Raw genomic sequence first — 20,629 nt, 5'->3', positions numbered from 1 at the left:
TAAGTAGTTAAAAAAAAATCAAATGGCAAAGGTTGCCATCTGTCTATTTTGCCTTTACTAAACCTTTACTAAAGAAGAGTATTTCATGGAGAACCATTTCTTTTTAGTATATAAAAAGATGAAAAAAGTGGTTTTAAAAATCCCAGAACATATCGGTGAAATAGGAATAAAGGTTGTATTATCTATAAACAAGTAAGTCAGAACCCATTCAAAACCAATTATACCACGTCGCATACCCTCACATGCAAAAGGTCATAAAATAACATTAAATGATACCTTGAGTGGAAAATAATAATGAAATGTTTGATTTATCAGGAATATATATTAGGTGCTAACAGTAGCAGCTTCAAAGATACTTAGGCTGATTTTAAAATGTGGTCTCAAAATGCTGTCCTTCATAAGTTTAAGTATTTATACATCTACTTTTGCTAAAATAGACCTGCATTTTATATTTTTCTGTTCAAGAAAAGTACTTACATGTGTTCCCAAATATGATCCTAAAACACATAAGAGAAAATGCTAACTAGTTCAGAAGAGAATGTCTTACTAAAAATGTAAGATAAACAAATATAAAATTTTAAATACCAAATGATCCAACTTAAGTGCTGATCATTCATTTGCTCACTCCCTCATTTAACAAATATCTGATTGCCTACCATGTGCTGGGACTATGTTAGGTAATAAGTAGTTAGTTTTACAACTATTATTAGTAAAATACAGACAAATGATTTCCATGTGCCTCCCTTAGAGAGTTTACTGTCCACTGGAGGACACAGAGAAGTTAGATGGCATTGAAAATTAAATATGGTAAGTAATAAAAGTATAGTGTGTCATGAGACCATTTGGAGGGGCATCCAAATAAACTCAACCAAGACTGGGAATGCTTCCTAAAGGAAGAGACACATAAGTTGAGCAATTGAAATAAGGCAGACAGAAGGGTAGGGAAGTAGTTCTCCAAGGAAATGCATAACATATAAGATAGCCAAAAGGTCTCTCAGGGGAAGAGAGGTTCCTTGTGGTCTCTGCTATTTTCTCAAAACAGAAGGTCTAGCTCTCTTTACTGTGTATGTATTTTTAAGAATCTAGCTTGTGTCAGGCAGAGTTAGAAACTTCATACCAATCATCTAATTTAGACATTCCAACATATTCTTACTGGGTGCATTATTATATTATCCTATAATATTCAGGAAAGTTAAGTAACTTGTTCAAGGACACAGAGCCAGGAGGGGCAGAACTAGAATTTGAATTCAAGCCTGTCTTACTCTAAAGACCATATTTTCCCTATAACACTACTATCTCCCTTCTAATGAAAATACTTTGGAGTATAAATCTCAAATTTAGTCATAAATAATTATGATTACCAAAGGATGGTTTTGAAGGTATTTAAACCTCCTCAGCTTTAAAAAACTATCATACAGTTATATTGGGAATGGTTAAAAAAAATTCTGAGACAGGCAGAAAAACACATGGGGAGGGAGAGTGGTAAGGCAAGGGAAGAATCAGTATTTCCTAGAATTGATTTTTGTGGAGGAAATATGATTTCTGTTTATTAAAAATGGAGTCATGGTAACATCTCAGAGCACATGTAATTATATGTGATGACTAAACAATATGTTGTTTTTACCTCTGGCAAAGAGCAGCAATTTATTATCCCCAATTCAATGGTTAAAACATGTACTTAAAAATACAAGGTTTCAAAAGCGTCTGAGATTCCCTTTGAGGTAATAAACAATTCTTTTAAATTCAAACATGGGTAAAGAGAAAAGTCCATTTCTGAAGGAAAAAATAATGAAACTAATCTAATTCGTGATTATAAATTTCTATCATACTGACTTTTCCTGTCTGAAAAGATATTTAGTTCACTGAACCAAACTTTCCCTTCCTAGAAATGATACTTTTTATAAACTAGGAAATCATCTAGGTAATCAGCTATTCTGATATTAAGCCAGAAGTATAGAATTTCTTTCAAAGAAAAGGCTATTACGGACCAAGTAACTCCTTTGTTGCAACAAGTGAATAATTCTGAACATATTTAACTTCTAGCTTTTAAGATAGGATTTTAAAGGTAAAGGTGTTATTTTGTTATGCATCACTCCATTTTGATGGGTAATTATTGTTTACCTTACTGCTTAGAGTTTCAGATGTTAATCTAATGAAAAGAATTTACTGGTAACTAGCTTTTTAACTTTGCAATGATGAAAAGCCTGTATTAATTTAACCTACAGATTTCATTTGTTCTGAACAGGAAAAACAATATAAATCACTTTTAAAATCATTAAATCCTGACTTAAATTAATAAAGTCATAATTAGGGCATTATGCTGTGTTTGTTATGGAAGTGGCAGGGCGAGCTGCTTTAATTACTGTCTGTAATAAAAGGAGCAGAGAGCGTACTGCGCCCCAATCAGTGCTGTCAGCCACGACTGAGCTGGGCTGCAAGCTCATCAAGGGAGCGGGCAGCAGGCTCCCGGGGAAAGGGCCATCATGTCTGCAGAGGCCACTCGCTGACAGCAGCGAGGAAAACAGACTCTTACAATCCAAGGTATTAGCCCCAATTACTCAAAATTTTAATGACACTTTAATACATGATAATGTTGTTGATAATGGGAGATCTTAAAAAGCGCTAACACTTAAATATCTTATGACTGACTTCCTTCACAGCCTTTGACTCTAATATTTGAATCATAATCTTTTTAATGTAACATTATTTAGAAAAATCAATTGTCTTAGTTACATAATGGCAAAGTGTTGCAGGATTTAATTTTAGCCCTCAGCAAAATTGCTACAAAAGGTAATTAAGTGTTTCATACCTACTGCTTGATCATTTAACTCAGTCTTCCAAGGTTATACCAATTTTCAAAATGTAGCCCCAAGATCTGTTAAAGTTCGAAATGAAAACTAAGCATTATAAGTAGTAGAATAATGTGAACTAGTATTTTAAATTAATTTTACAAGACTTAATATCTGGGAAAAAATGCACACACTTATTTTCTAATCCACTCTGTGAATTAAAGGGAAATACAGAATATTTTTAGAAGGAAATTCTGACAAAATAATTTACCCTTTTCCTTTGGTTTTGGAGTTCTTGTCTCTTCTGTTTTCTACCTCTGACTCACTTCCACTCTCACTCTCGCTCTCGCTGGAGGAATCTTCGCTGCTCTCATCACTACTGTCTCCTTCCTCATCTTGTTCTCCACTTTCACTTGCAGACTCACTCTCTGAAAAAAACAGAACCAGAAGCTCTTTGATTCATAGCCATTTAATTACACAGGAGGACACAAGTAGCTGTCAATAGTCATCACAAATGAAACCACACTCCAATCATTCAGAGCTCTGGAATCCTACAGCAAGGTGAGCGTGGAAGGACTCCGTAAGACACATAAGGGGCTCTGATAACGAGTAGGGAAAAGCAAAGAAAAGATGAACCAAGTCAACCGAATTTAAGACCCATAAGTATCTAGATACGGCAAAACTTTTTTTGTTAAATGACATAAGGATGGCATAAGGGTGAAAAAATAATTTTTAATTCTTCTATTGATAACAGGAAATTTTATTTAGAGAAGAAGGCAACAACTGAATCTTCTTAAGAACAAATTTTGAGAGGGAATGAGCCATTCAAATCATCTCCAAAAATTTCTAAATTCAAAGGCAATAAGCAAAATTACTAATTAAGAAGTTATTTTAGCTAGCATAGGAGTTTTCAGTAGGTCTAGATATGATAGTTACATTGAAGAGCTATATATTTCAGTGTTTTATATACAAATTATGGTATACTAGGACTCTTTGCAGAAGTGATGCATACAGTATACTTACATGTATATTAAACACGAAACATAATCTTTTACCATTTGAAATGATTATAGAGTTATAGATTATAGAGGTATAGAGTTGTATCCCAGTTAAGAGGATAAACTGTAGTACTCTTGGGCAGAAACAAAACCTCAGGTTAAAATATTCTAATAGGTAAATAACATCTATTTTATGAGGACTGATTTAAGTATCATACAATAAAAAGCTGGGAATGCCTATATTCTTTTAAAGTAGCTTGTAGTTGTTAAAAGTATGAGTTCTCAAGTTGGAATGTCTGGTTCAAACCCTGGCTCTGTCGCTTACCAATTGTAAGACTAAGCAAGTTATTCAAACTCTCCAGGTCTCAGTTTCCTTCTCTGCAAATGAGGAAAATAATACTAGCTACTTTATAGAGGTGTTGTGAAGATTAAATTATTTGAAACATGTAAAGGTGATTGGATACAACGGTGCCTGCCAATCATGGCAAGGCATTCATATCATCAGCTTTTACAAAGAGCAACATTTATTTTTCCCAAACTTTACGAAGACAAAACTGCTAAATAAGGATATTTTGAACTTGTTGTGATATCGAAGTTGCACACGTGTAGAAATTAACTCAGACAACTACTGGCTTATGTCATAAATTATGAAAAGAAATTATAGCGCCTAAATTAATTACATGGGAGTTCAACATGAATCTGGGTCCAATTCGATCCGAGCATCATTACTTAAATTTTCAAGTTAGTAAAGTCCTTGAGGGAATTTGTTTATTCTAAAAAGACTAGTTCGTTGGGAAAAAAGTTTCATAATTTCTAATGAGAAAGATTATTTTTTCCCTCTAGTAGCTAGAGTGGAACTCCGGCTGCACGACTTACTACTATATGGATTCAGATAAACCCATGAAGTCTTACTGTTAATGGACTATTTCAGATACGTATTGAAAAAGTTAGCCTTTGAACAGGCATAATCTTGTGAATAAATGGTATGAAGACAAATATCTATATGGTACATTCTTAACTATAACAAACAGGTGTTTCTTAATGGCCTACATCTTTCCTGAAATTCCATATTTTTTAGCATTAACTCTGGATTGAAGTATTTTCTCCATTTTTCAGCTTATTATTTCAGAAGGTAATGTACCACAGATTAATTTATTAGATACTACAAAGAGTTTGATAGGGGAGACAGAGGAAAACATGAATGAATTACCTAAGAGTAAGGTAATGGATGACCAAGCGAGGGGCCCTGGTTCCCTAAGGAATAAAGGTTTTAGAAGAAAGAGGGGTCATTTGATCTTGAGTCAGATATATCTATTAGGCTAAGTTAATAAGAGTGTTAGTAACTTCAATATATTTTTCATTATGCAAATCACTCACAGAATTCTAGTATTGAAGGGAATGAAAAAGCATCTAACTCTACCTCTTCATTTATCAGATATAAAGGTAAGTGCCTTAATCAATTTACACAGCTAAAACTCAGGACTTCTAAATCCTTCCAATTTAGCACTTCGTTGTATATGGTTGCCTTCAATCGTTTCAGCTCTTTGTTTCTTTATAATACACAAGGGACTTATTAATTTTAGCTTTATCTCTATACGGGTTCATGTAGAAATAGAGTATAAAATGGATGAGGAACAGACTGCTCGATGTTTAAAATAAACTTTAATTTTTACAAAGAAAGTTACTTTTAGAGGCCTGACTAAAGGCTTAGCAAATGTAAAATCACATTTTTCAATACGCTGATAAATATAACAGGCAGGCTGGGTTAGAATTTAGAAAAGCATGAGTTTCTGTTTCAGCTCTATCATTTATTAGCTATGTGTCCAAGAGAGAATGTCAAATAAGAAGGGACTGGAAATTACTTTGAAATAAACAGTGATATATTATCGTTAACAGTATAAATTTTATACTATTGAATATTATATACTAGGTCTTATCGTTTTGTTGGAGACATATAGCATGTAAGCTACAGTGAACAAGGTCTTTAAATAAATTATAATGCCTACCACTGTCGCTGCTGCTATCAGAAGAGTCCTCTTCCTCCTCAGATTCAGAATAAAATTTCTTAGCAGGATTCTCTTTCTTTGCTTTTCCTGCAGGAGTCCATTCTTTTGCCTGTTTTTTTTAAAAAAAAAAATGTAAATATAAATGAATTCTCATTAAGAGACTCAGTCTTCTGGCAAACAATCATTCAGAATACACTGTGACAAAAGTAAGTCTGAGGCCTTAAAAGAAAAGGTAACCCTTATAAAAAAAAAGTCCTGGCAGTAAGGCTGATTCCGCTTTACTCCTGAAAAGAGGAACACAAACTGTCAGAGCCCGTTATATTTTAACCTTATTTTACATACAATTTTAAACACCTATTTGTTAGTCTAATAAGTCTCAAACTAAAGCAGTAGACTAGAAGAGGTGAGGGCAATTAGAGGTAGACACAGAAATAGCAATAAGAAATTCAAGTTCACAGCTTGATATTCAGGTAAGAAAAAAAAAACATGAAAATATTTAATGTAGGCAACAAATAGCCCTCACCTTCCCAATAGACAAAACCCCGGGGGTAAACCTTGACTTCTCTCTCTCATATCCTAAACATCTAATTCATCGATAAAGTCTTTAGCTTTGTTCCTTTACCACCTTGGGCAGAGCCATTTCTCTCTCCTGAATTACTACAACAGTCTCTTAACTGGTTATCTTACTTCTAGTCACCCATAAACCCCTCAGCCCCCACTCCAAGTTTGCTCAACACGACAGCTAGATTCTTTTAAAACCTAAGTCCAATCCAGCCTCTGTTTCGTTTGAAAACCTGCAACAGCTCCCCATTTCAGAAAAAAAGCCGAAGTCCTTACAACAGTCTGCTTGGCCGTGTGCGACCATGCTGCTCTTCCCTCGCCTCCCTGACCTCCTGCTGCTCTCTCCCTCCTAACCGCTCTGTTCCAGCTACTCCTTACCTTTCCTTCAAACACCCCAGGAATGCTCCCACTTTAGGGTCTTTCCCCTAGCTGTTCCCATTTCCAACACTCACCCCCAGATAACTTCCTCACTTCCTTCAAAACCTATGCACAAAAGTCACCTCAGGGAGGACGACTCTATGTAAAATTCCAACCTCCTATACCTGGCACTTCCAATCTTACTTTGCTCTAATCTTTTTTTTTTTTTTTTTCTTTTGGTTACAGCACTTATTATTTTCTAACATACAATTTATATAATTATACGATTTATATAAATTATACAATTTCTGATAGTATGTCAGCTTTGGGAGAACAGGGATTTCTGAATATTTTGTATACAAATATCTGGCAATAATTTCTTAGTTATTTGAACAGCCACTCAGAATTTAATACAGTGTATTAAAGTAAAATAAGTTATTTTCATAATTGTGACCTTGATTCATCAAGAAAAAATTAAATTGTTTTGTATACTCTCTTTTAAAAGGCAGAGAAATGTTATTTTTTTAAAAGGTCAAAGTGGTTAAGACTCATTTATTTAATCACGCTTTTAAGTGAGTTTCTATTATGTGCCAGTCTGCTAGAGTATACATTTTGTTATAAAGGAATTAATAGCATTACAGAGGTTCTTATTCAAGAATGGTTCTAAACGGTGGATATACATTAGAATCACTTGAGAATATATATATTTTTAAAACTAACACAAACAATAAAGATACTAATACTAAAAAAGCTAATACCTGGGATTTACCTCCTAAGATTCTGATTTAATTGGTCTGGTGCAGGTCTGACATAGGTTTGTTTTGTTTAAAGATCTCTATCTGATTATAATGTGCAGCTAGGGTTGAAAACCACTGACCTAAAGGGCTTAAGGGCTTAAGGAATGTTACTTAAAAAGGTAAGTTTCAGTAACCTAGAAAATTACTATATGAACAATAGAAAAATGACTAAAAATTACTCATATATTTGAAGACACATAAGATCAGCAATACTGTCTTCTTTATATATGTATTTAAAATGCTCTGTCCTCTAAATATGAATAAAGATAGTACTCTATAAACAAAGTTCTCCTATATTCAGTAAACACTAAAGTTCCTATTTTCTTAAGTCCAAACAAACATTTTTCTGAAGACTGGACAAAAGTGTGTCAGATCAATTTATGGGGAAAAAATTACTTAATTAAACTAAATCAACAAATAAGAGAAATTGAACTTCAGGGTAAGACTAAATCAACAAATAAGAGAAATTGAACTTCTATGGTCAAAGGGGCAAATTATCTTGACATGGCCATCAACTACCTATAGAGTTTTAGACAATAAAAATATTTTAATCTGTTATGATCTTTTACGACTATGTTAATTGTATCATTCTAAGAAAAAGAAGTAACAAGGAAAAGAGAAGAGGAAAGAACAGCAAGGCACTAAAGTTCCTATGAGAGATAACATATTGATAATAGATGTGTTTATAAAGCAAAATACCTTTGATATGCAAAAGAAAGTCTTTCAGTAACTGGGAGGAAAAGGACTTTCTAGAACTAAAATTCTAATGGATCTTTAAAAGTTACTGTTATCATATAAATAGGCATTATATTTGATGCCCTGGAAATGGTAGTATGTAATTCAAAGTGACTTCTAGTGTCACTCTGACTAGGTTCCCTGATGTTTTGATTAAAATATCAGATCATTAAACGTAGCCCATTTTTTTCTTACTAAGTTATATTTTATAGTCACAAGATGAGACACTGTAAGTCACTTATAGTAAAACTAGGATAACACTATATTATGTGCTTGAACATTGATGTAACTTTGGGGGAGGGGTGAGGTAGAGTGAGAGGTAAGAAAGACTTTCTACATTGTTACAGTTGTATTTAATAATAAAATTATGTACATTATTTTTATATTTAATTGTCTTTTATAGTATAATTTTAAGCCAATATGTCCCGAGACAAAACTGACTGTTGAACAGTATCAACAGTCAGTGACAGTTTTAACTGTGTTGCATCAGTTATAATTATTCTCTATAAATAAGTTGCCAATTATGAATTTCTTGAACGTAGTCAGCGAAGTGAAAAAGAATCGATCTGTCTCTGTTGAACTGGACAGGTGAAATGAACATAAGAAAATAAGTTATTTAAGTACCGTTCCTATAAGGTAGTTAAAGCTTAGAAGAGCACATGAAAATGGCAGCCAGTCAACCAACCAACCTATCAGCCAATAGAAAGATACTACTGAAACCAAATTAAATTGCATAGCATTGCTTTCAATTTCTGAGAAGATAAACTATTTTAATTAAATTAATTAATTAATTATTTTTGGGGGGGCGTGGAATGAGGCAGCAAGGGTGGAAACAGGAGGAGGATAAAAGGATGGTTTTATTTGGGCCAAAACATTATGCATCCAATAATGAAAAAGGATGAACCCATAAAAACAATGTGCAGGAACAATAAGAAATTAGGAGAGAGAGAAGATCCATGGAAAGAATCATAATAAAAAATATTCTCTTTGTATTCAAGCATCTGACCAAAAATCGTACATATAAGTCAATCTTTTTGAAGACTACTTAAGAATATGTAGACTTGAGTGAAAATCAGCAAACTTACTTACAAGGAAGGAATAGATATGCAATTAGTTTTAATAACTTTTACATTTTTAAAAATCACCTCTAAGTAGAGACAATTTTCATGTCACAACATGAAAATGATGGTGCTAAGTACAAAGGATAATACAGATTTGCAAACAAGTTTAGCCTCCTCTCTTCACTAAAATGCAGAAAGAACATGAACAGTAGACTCGGACCCAGTAGACTCACTCTGGGTTGGAATTCCAGTTCCTTCACTCACTATCTACGTGAACTTGGATAATTTACTTAGGCTCTCTGAACCTCGATTTCCTCATCTGCAAATGGGAACAACAATAACCATCACTTATAATCATTATGAGGTTTAAACAAGATAATGTTTGTAAAACGTTATCAAAGTACGCTGTCAGGGTTTGCTAAATGGAGCCATTATCAGTTATTATTGCTTCTGTAAGTCTGAACAGTTAAAAGTATTTCTCAAAAGGATCAAATTACTTGGCTATGACAATTATAGAAATTCATCTATTTAAAGTAATAAAGATTTTCTTCCACTGTATATGATAAATTATAGGCAAGAAGGTTAACTGATTTTCCCATAGGAGTTAGTGGGAAAGAACTCTGGTTATCTGAATCCTTGTTCAATATACCTTTTCTACCAGAAAAGGATCCAGAATATAATATCTAATTGTTCTTTTTTATTCATTCTACTTTTATATTTATATAAAAGTAGATATATTTCATGTAATCAATCTCTAAAGCCAATCAGAAGACCCTCTATTTTTCTTGTTTATATAAGAAAGAGATAATATAAGGGAAGAACATTAATTCTTTTATTTTAGTAGCCAGCATTTTTAAAAGATCTAGGAAAAGAGTATTTATATAGAAGCTTTTTTTTTTTAATGTGAAAGCAACATATTATTCATTTTAATCGTGACCCTGTCTAAGAACATTTTTGGTACGCAATGCTCCTTATTTACGTTTAGGCGTCACTTAAAACAGGTTCATCAGAAAATCCAGAACGCTTTGTATGATTTCTTTGGAAGAGAACAGCAAAAATTATTTAGAAAAATATTGACAGGAAGCTTTCAAATCTCTAAAATAGAAAAAGCTCAATCCAACGAAATTAAATACCTTAGAAATTGAATCTACCACAGCTACAAATGCAATACCACAAATGTGGGTGATGCCGATGTAGAGAATTTAATTCTCTATATCCTTGAAGAAAAGGAATAGTACATGTACAATGACGTAGGAATACTACAATATTTAGTTCCCATAACAGCAAGGTAGAAAATATCTAACACATTACAATTAGAAATGCCAGAACAATTTCCAATTTTCAACCCGCCCCCGCCCCCAAAAGCTTTTATATAAAGTAATAGTTATTTTAGAACCTCCCACTGCTTGACAAAATTAATCTCAGGAAGGTCAACTTACCAACTCTATTACTTCTACATTTCGCACTGATGGGTCAGGCGCCACCTCTGGCCAATTAGATAATTCCAGGTACCCAGTGGCTTTAGTGTTCAGAGTATGAGATAAAGTGCCAAGCTGGAAATGATCTCTATCTATTAAAATAGAGGAAAATATAAAATAAACAATATGAGCTGTATATAATATAGAACAATCCTAATCAGAGCTCAAGGTAATTGGCATATTACCTAAAATGTCAAGGAATAAATATAAACTAGGAGGCTCTTCATAGGTCAAAAAACTGATTTCAGTCCATAGATTACAATAATCTCCCCCATAACGGTCAATAAAAAAACTAATCGGTCAGTGTGTTTAGAGGTGTTGCTCTGAAATGCAGCTTCTCTAAAAATTACTTTGCTGTGAATATTAAGACTGACAGCACAGTTAAACAATCCATATACACGTCTTTGCACAAACACACCCAGAATTTTAACAGTTTTTCTATAAAACTGAACTACTTTTCATCACTTTACAACAATTAAATAAGAAACAATATGAAAACCAAGGTATATAATCATCTGATTCCAACTTGTAATGGCTACTTGTGAAACTGATAAATAAATTACTCTTTTTTTAAAGATGGGAAATAAGAGTCAATGTCCAGCTTTGAAAAACAAATTTAAATATAAAGGAATATTTTTATGGAATAATTATTCCTACAAAAGTTTGTTAGTATACATAAAACATTTAATTAATAACAACTCACTATTAAAGTGAATTATATTCCTTATTAAATAAAGCTATCTATTTAAAATAGAAATGAAGTTGATGTCTACAAGAACACAGCTTTTGTCTGTTGTTCAGCTAAACTGTTTAGTAAGAATAAAAATCAAATCAGAACACTGAGATTATTTAAGTAAGGTCTATAGAAATATAAACTTTACCTAATATAAAGCTTGCTCTGCAGAACAGATGAATGACTAGAAAGCACATTGCTCTTATATATGCTAATCATTTATATTTCCTAAGAGATAAATCTTAAACACATTAGAAACAGGACATCCTGTCATAATTTTTTAGATAACATATATTGTGTGGTTATATTCTAATAAGAATACCTTTATAAGGAGACTCAAGCAGTGGTGCAGGTTTTTGTGCTAGGAATATTTTTTTGGCATATTTACTTAAAGCTCCACTCTTTTCATTCGGAACAATAAGCTGCCTAATAAATCTTGTACGGTCTCTGATGTCGTAGTTTTGATCATACTTGCCGAGATTTAATATGTACTGGGTAAGCAATTTTGTCTGTTGGAAAAAAAAAAGAACAAGATGAGAATACAGTTATTTATGATTATTGATAACTCTGGATAAACATATTTAAAGAGGTAATAAAAATGAATGGTTATGTCAAACAAATGTTGTTCCATAGGGAATATGCATTTCTAACACTGCAAATGGAATTTTGAAGCCAAAGCACATGTCCTCTTCGGTATTGGGGAGGTGAATGCTGAGTACTGAGAAGCAGCCATGTGCTAGATTATTAAACTGCTGAAGTGGAAAGAAAGGCATCATTAAAAAAATAATCATATATGGCAAACCCGCTGAAGGGTCTACGTGAGAATAATGAATGTGGAAATACAACTAAAAACATGGCACTCAAAACTTAATCGGAAAAATATGCAGGACATCAAAACATCAGAGAGTATTAGGGGGCTGGCAAACTGCTTCTCCTGAGGTGTGTTTTATGAAGAGATACTGTCCCTGGCATAAGTAGTGTCTGCACTCTGACTGCACTCAGTTACTTTACCCTGAATTATGACCCATTAAAGCAGACACATGAATCACTGAACTGGATTACTGCAAATTATTTGCAGTGCATTTAGCTGTTACTTTTTCATAAAAGCAAGCTGCTGATGCCCTCTAAAAACTAGGATAAAAGACTCCTTCTATTTTTTTCTTCATGCTGCTTACAGCCGCTAGTAATACTGGTCATTTATTTATTTAGGTAAGGGAACAACTTATTATAGTAGCTTTTACACTGTAATAAGATTTCCTAAGTCAATTTTTGAATGTACTACATTAACATATATTGAGATAATTTTAATATTACACCAAAATTGAAATGTTAACAGAATAGCTTTGTATTTTAAACTCCAGTTATTTTGTTGAAAAGCATAGTTTTAATTTAGAAGGTTACACCCAAACGCAACTATAAATTAAACAGGATTCATAATACATGGAAAAAATAAACATCTACATTAGAACATTTTACAGATATTAAAAACAGATAAAGATATAAAATTAATCAAGTCAGGCAGAGCTAAAGACAGTTCTAGAACAATAACTCAAAGTACAAAAATGGTGTGGTAAACACCTTTACAATAATAATTGGTTGAGACAACTGATTTGGATAAAAAACAACCTTCTTTCAGTAACAATGTATTTAAAAAGCATTAACCTAGTTTTAATAAAGTAGAACTATAAAAAATACAAGTGAAAATATTAAAAGCTATTATGAATTTTAACACCAATTGCTATTCACTAATTATTAGACCATGCTGGTTCAACTGCTGATGAGAATAATTCTATGATCTATTTTTAAAGATAACAATTAGCAAAATGTTCACCAAATGAGGAATACAGCTCAAAAGGATGTAAAATATACTAAACTGTAATGAACTTCCTGGGATAACCAGAGAAAACTAATGGGTAAGTGTCTAATCATTAGTTTTCTCAAATACAGAGTGGGAATTTACAACTAGGTTAACTCTAAAGTTCATTTGAGTGTTGAGATTTAGAATGTACAATTAAAATAAATCAGAGAAAGAAACTAAGTCTGTTCACTACAATGATTTTTTTGAGCTAGTGTAATGATACATTTGTTTATATTTCAGATTCTTGGAATTAATTTTTAGGAACAAACTATTTTGATAGATTAACACACAATCATTGAGAGTGAGCTAGGAAATTTTAAGTAATTACATAATTTTAAAAAATGTTTATTGACTGTAAAACTTGATTTACTACATTGGTGGGCTTATAAAACAGTTTTATAAAAATGTATTTTCATAAATAAAATTCTTTCTAAAAGATAAAACCATATCCATGTACAATGATGCATTGAAAACATAAGCAGAATATCATTTACATTCATATACTTTAATCATTTTCTTAGCTGTATCTATCTCTAATACCAAGTCATTGGTTATTTCTCTGAGGAACATATTTTTAAATTATCTTATTATTTTGAAAATTTTTAAACAAAAATAAGGTTACCTACAATCTTCTTCAAAATTGAATTTTATGATCAATAATTATGATATTATTGACATTTTCAACATACTCTTCCTATAAACCATAATATTTTTAATAGAGAAAACACTCTTTTTACAGTATTGGACAATCTGATATGTAGAGAAAATTCCATTGAATGAAGGATATTCTCAATGCTTTATTTTGTGTTAACATTTGTAAGTATTTCAAGCCTAGATATTTAACTTTACCCCTTTATTCAATGAAACTTTTTTGATAATTATTTTTATGAAATAAATCTTACATATAATTCTTTGTTCATACTTTTAAAATAAATTACCAAATTTAGATACTGCAAAATCAATTGTCTTCTCAATGTCATTTCATTCTAATACAAAATATAAACATTCAATTAAAAACAGAAGCTCCATCAAAAAAGTCTTCATGGTAATTGAGCTACTGCAAAAGACAGAACTTCTAGAATAAATCTTGAGCTCTTAACAGTTAATTTGTTCAGTTCTTTCCTTGCTTATAGAGATAATTTCAATGACTCCCTGTTTGCAAGATTTGTTTCCAAGAATTGCTATTTCCTAAAATTTTCAAAAACTGAAGGTTTAGGCACTCTATTTGGTGAATACTTTAAAGACTGATAGACGGTCATGGGTATGGGGAGCATGGCATAGGGAATGCAGTCAGCATTAATGTGGCTAGGTGGAGAGCCAGAGGAGCGAAAGACCAATGAGGGGGATTGTTTTATAAACTACATAATGTCTAACCAATGTACTATATAACTGAAACTAATAATAATAAAAAAAGATTTCCAAATGATTTTGAATTAAAATATAACATTATAGTACAAAGTTTCTTTACTCTCACCCACCACCCCTTCCTTGCCCATTCCCCAACCTCACCAGAGAAAAGCCAATTAGGACACTTAGGTCAATTTACAAAGCAGTTTTTCACAAAATCACATTTCTAATCTGCTGGTAACATGCAGCAGAGAGTTGCATACCAGAGTGCATGCTGTCACGATGAAGTATGTTTCTTCAACATCAGCTTCATCAGAAGAATTCTGTAGTTCAGTTAAACCATTCATATCAAATATCAGTAAATTTGACCATTACACTTTTACTTCAGTTGGTAGAACAAGTAGAATTAGTTTGCATGCACTACAACCAATTCCCAAAATATTTCTCCTCCATAGTTTTCTGAATAAGAACACTGATTTTACCATGACAACATCCTTTCAGCAAAAGTGAGTAATTTGATCTATGTTGGGCTTTTAAACTTAAAATAGCATTTATGGCACTTTTGACAGAATAAACTTACAAAAGCTTTATTTTAACTCCAGTTATAGCATTGACTGAACATATGCACAAAAGCTTTGAGTGAAAAAAAGTCGAACTACTATTGGGATTAATTGATTTTCTATTTAAAAACCTGTGTTGTTGAAGTCCTTTTTCTGCTAATGGAGCCAATACATAACTGTTATTGCTTCATTTTTCATATGTGCAGAAGAAAACTTTGCAATAAAAATGACCAAATTAATTTTTTAAGTTATTTGATCTAAATGAGATCATGTTTCACAGAAACAGATGTAAACATCTATACCTATATATGTCATTTGAAACACAATCCTTTAAAAATAACTCCTAACTTTTAAAATAGATGCTGATACTTTTTTAGCAGATTTGTCGTGTCTTCTGGTTGTGATGTGGTCAGTGGTATCATTACAACTCTCACGGTATGGTAAATGTTGATAAACATTTTGTACACGTTAAGTACTGGCAGAGAAATTCAGAACTTCATTCTTTATTAAATATACACTTTCATTTTTGAGAATTCATCGTTGCTTGGCTTTTAACAACAACAAAAAAGAACTGCCAAATAATAAGATAAATAGGTTTTTAGATTTACACCACACAATAAATGACAAAACTACCGCAGCGAGAGCGCTGTGACCACTTTCTTTGCTGATCTATATAGCAGGACTGTTCTGTCTCTAGCTCCTGGACATATTTCACCAAACTCAATCTCTAATTTCCCATGTTTTCTTCTGACTCCATCCAATAACAGCTGAGAGCTCCATGCTTCACACAGGCTATGGCACACCTTGCTGGTACATCAAGTTGCCAAAGGATAAAACACTTAAACACTCATCTCACCACCACTGGAAAAGTGAAGGACTTAGCTTCTCCCCACTTTCTTGTCAGAGCACACTTTGCTTTGTCAGCACATATCCTGCATGCTGCTTTACCAGGGAGGAGTTATGCTGCATCAAATAAAGGTCGGAAAAAGACAAAGTCTTTCCAATTCAAATGTTTTACATACTAAAATGAAATTTCAGTTCACTGCTTTTGTGTCCTTCATGCCACTAGACAAAACCACAGTAGTGGTTACGTGGAGGTCTACAACTTACACTGTCTTATTTTAAAGTAATTATTAATGATACTACTTTATTAAAAATGAACATTTTGGGACAAATCCTAAACTGGATGGGACAATGAGATAACTGACATAAATTAGATCTGTTCTGGGAAACAGTTATGGAGAAAGTAGACAATGATCAAGTAAACAATCATGGTATTTTTAATATGACCAAAGGCTCAACCCAAAACCAGATCAGATATTACACAGTACTTTAAAACAGGTTTTATTCATAAAATTATGCGAGAATACAATTTACCCTCAATAACAGAAATATTCAATATCTTATATATAGCTATTTAGTAAATTTTGATTTCAGATTAATTTTCCTGCTTAGATTTAAGGAATCATTACTGATACCAACTAATAGCTAATGGTATCCAGAGACTTTTTATACCAATTACATTTTCTTCAGATTGACCTTAAGTCACTATGACACAGAAAAAATGAATTTTGGGGAATGCTATAAAAATTAATTAATTATATAAAAAAAACTTCTCGAAATACAGGCAACATATTTTTACCTACAATAGCTTTTCTCAAATATTTAATGTCATCACAAAACAGTAAAAAAGGTCTCTTAAAGTCCTAAAATCAGCTTAGATATACTACTTGTTTAAGGAATATAAAAAAGTACACAGAATTCAGCATTTAGCATAGCAAAGATTAATACTGGTTCCACATAGTTATTTTTAAAAAGAAGGATATTGGCAAATGTTTGGTAAATGAAGAAAAGCTACATAGAATAATCTTAACCTATACCAGAGGCAAATCTAAGCAATACTAACTAGTAATCAACTTCATCATTTCATGAGTAAGTGGAATTCTTTATGTGATCTGGATGTAATTTAGTAAACTCAATAGTAGCCAAATTTTTGTCAACTTGGTAAGTTTTCTGTAAATTCTTCCTTTATATGTCATATTTACTTGAGCTTTTTAGTGCCAAGAAAACATATGCAAGAAAGGGTTGAGCTGTCACTGCACAGAGCCCAAGTCCCTTTTGCTAAGTCATGTTAAAGGGCTGGGGACGGGGATAAATTCCTCCCAAGACCCGATCCACAAGGCAAGAGAGAATTTGCTTTTAACTTCAAGGAGGATCCCCACAACATCAGTGTGATTTATAAAATGTCTTACTAAGAATCAAAAAGTCTGGAAAGTGATACAAGAAAATACAAGTACTAAGGATATTCAATGAAGCATTTTCTCTTCTAATAGCTGAAAAGTAGAAACTTAACCATCTCAAAGAAAATAACACAAGTAATTAAAACAAATAAGCTATATTTACACATCAATAATTTTAAAACATGGTATTAAGAGAAAAAGTAAAATTTGTAAGTATACACAAAGTGTAATATTGTCTACTTATGCAAAATTTCAAAACCCATAATAACATACATTATATATGGGTAGTCAGGTAATAAAATATAAAACATGCATGATTGAAACACACCACCAAATATGACAGTGACTACCAATGGAGAAGAAACAAAGGTGCACATGGGAACTTGAGGTTTTACCTCTATCTATTGCAAAAATTAAATAAATAAATAAATATGGCAAAACATTGACAATCTTAGTAGTAGACTGTGTGTGTATTCTATTTTGTACTTTTCTATAGGTTCACATTATTTCATAATTAAAAATAAAAACACAAGCTACTTTAAGTAAAACATTCGCTCATATTACTTGCACTACATTTAAAAGATGACATACTATTAGAGGTAGTTTAAAAACGAATGAACTCTTTATTCATTTATTTTTAACTGTTATTAGTCAGTTTAATCAAATATCCTAGCTTTCCGTCTCAGACCTCAGTAGACTATTTCAAGGAAGCCATGCTAAATCTTTATACTATGTCTTAAGAGCTGAAGAGTTGTAGCAAATTTAATTAGTTTCGAAGTCCTTTAACTTTCCCCCATAAAACAATGAAATTACTCTCCTTACGAGAGTACTCTAATTGTTTTCTACTTTTGATATTTATATTTCAAACATTTTTCTTCATAAACTATCAAAAGAGGAATTTCAACACTCTTTTCTCGGTAGAATAAACTCAAATGGAATGTTTTTCCTAACGAGAATAGAGATTCTCAGGAACTGGACTAGTTTCCTTACCTTCTCTAATAAAAATCTAACAGTTGGTTAACAGTGTAAACTAAGGTTACAAAAACAGTAGAGTAACTAGCATGACCTAAGCACTATTATGTACCAGGAAATCCAAGCACTTTACATGGACAGTCTCGTTTAATCTATAACTAGTATGTGAGTGAGGTAGGTATAGTGAGTTCTGTTCTGATTGTTTGGAAAATGCACGTCTGTTCCAATTCAGTTGACATTTTAGAAAATAATTTCGGCATAATGTGAATTTTGTGTTTGCTTGCATGATGTTGTCCACAAGAAAAACCGGGTGAAGGCAGAGAATTGCACCCAGGTGACTGGGCTGTGTAGGAATAATGAAACATCCCCACCTCAAACATCAGCCTCAGATCACCACATGTGTTATGGGCCATATTCAGCCACATTTGGTGGTACAACTCTTCATGCAATTTCAGATTAACCATTCTTCCACTCCTTAATGCAAACACAACCTTTTCAACACACATTCCCACAAGCAAACATCAGGCCTTTTGCAAGGTAAAGAGGTATTCTCATTACAGTATTTATGTGTTTCTTAGGGGTTTTTTTAGGGTTTTTTTTCTTTTTAATGTGTCACCAATGAATTTTTTAAATATTGTGCCCCTCGCTCCATTTTTCCAACAATCCTTCTGGTTTTTATTGTGCAATTTCATAAAACACAATGATTTTTAGGAATACACATGTTGCAATATAAAGAACTGACTGTATTATTATGATTTCCATTTTACAGATGAGGAAACTAAATCTTGGACAGGTTATACGATTTGTCCTAAATCACATTGCTAGTAAGTGGCAAAACAGGATCTGAAGCCAGACAGTCCAACATGAGAGGCTGCACTCTTAATCACTAACTGCCAGGAACTGATATCAAACAATTCTATGCTAGCTATCACACACAGTGAAACTGCTTTCCAAATACAGACCTCCATCTGAAAGAACCCAGAATCAGAAAATTAAAGAAGCTTAGAGAAGTTTGTGTAAATAGTCTTAAAATGTTAATAGTTAAAAAAAAAAAACACACAAGAAACAGCTCTATAGCTCTATAAGCCCCCCAAATATTGCAGTGTTAAAGAATATATAATATTAAAGATAAACAAGATATTGATGCTTCAGGTACTGTATCTTTCAGTTCCAGAATTTCCATTTGACTCTTTTTTTATAGTTTCTATTTCTCTGTTGGGATTTCTTATCTTTTCATTCATTTTGAGTAATTTTTCTTTATATCATCAACCACAATTACAAAACTGCTTCAAAATGTTTGCTTGCAAATTTCAATATCCAAGTCATGTCAGGGTTGGTTTCTGTGTTGTTGTTTTTTTTCCCTTGAAAATTGATCACATTTCCCTAGTCTTCTTTTTTATTGTGGTAAAATATATGTAAAATATACCCTTTTAACTATTATTAAGTGTGTAGTTCAGTGGCATTAAGTACATTCAAAGTGTTGTGTAACCATTGCCATCATCCATCTCCAAAATTTTTATTTTGGAACTCTATATCCATTAAACAATAGCTCCCCATTCTGGTACTTCTTATGAAGAGTAGTTTTGGATTGTATCTTGGGTGTTATGAATGTTAAATTACAGAGACCTTGGACATTGTTATACTCTTTGGATGAGTACTGTTTAGCTGACAATTAACTTGGTCAGATTTAAAGTGAAATCTCTGTCTCTTTGGCACAGTTCAAATTTCAGTTTGGTTCCTTTATTCTTAGGTGTGCTGCTCTGAATCCACCCCACACAGGTGCGGTTCACGAGTCACCCAGAGACTTAGCTTTTAAGTTATTCACAGATTTTGAGGCTCTCCCCATTCTGGCTCTCTCCTTTTTAGAATTCCTCCCTAACTTTCCAATATCTGCAGTTTTCCCTCTACTCCTTCAGGCCAGAAGGACTTTGGGTTTCCTTTTGGAGTTTTAGCCTCTGTGCGTAGTGCCAACTGTAGTGTGTCCTCAGGATAAAAGACATAAAAGTGGGGAAATTTACTCTGTGCCAACTCCTTCTTCTAAGTGTCAATTCCTGTCTAGAATCTTCCCGCTTTTCTTTACTCTTCTGTGACCTGAGGCAGTTATTTTTTTATACTTTTCCAAAATTTATAGTTGTTA

At 32.6% G+C, this 20,629-nt stretch overlaps 1 protein-coding gene across 2 annotated transcripts in view; it reads right to left on the bottom strand.

The window, feature by feature from the left end:
- The window catches only part of AP3B1 (adaptor related protein complex 3 beta 1 subunit), a 219,935-nt gene that overhangs the window by 77,740 nt on the left and 121,566 nt on the right, over window positions 1-20,629 (bottom strand). For both annotated transcript variants that reach the window (XM_011375121.1, XM_023520419.1), the window contains exons 16-19: window positions 11,838-12,024; window positions 10,744-10,874; window positions 5,794-5,902; window positions 3,061-3,217 (exon numbers count right to left, since the gene is read on the bottom strand). In XM_011375121.1, coding sequence (XP_011373423.1) covers window positions 3,061-3,217; window positions 5,794-5,902; window positions 10,744-10,874; window positions 11,838-12,024 — 584 coding nt within the window. The remainder of the gene's footprint in view (window positions 1-3,060; window positions 3,218-5,793; window positions 5,903-10,743; window positions 10,875-11,837; window positions 12,025-20,629) is intronic.

The sequence above is a fragment of the Pteropus vampyrus genome, unplaced genomic scaffold, assembly GCF_000151845.1.
Source record: "Pteropus vampyrus isolate Shadow unplaced genomic scaffold, Pvam_2.0 Scaffold262, whole genome shotgun sequence".
Classification (NCBI taxonomy): domain Eukaryota; kingdom Metazoa; phylum Chordata; class Mammalia; order Chiroptera; family Pteropodidae; genus Pteropus; species Pteropus vampyrus.
This window is presented reverse-complemented; position numbering and strand designations above follow the sequence as displayed.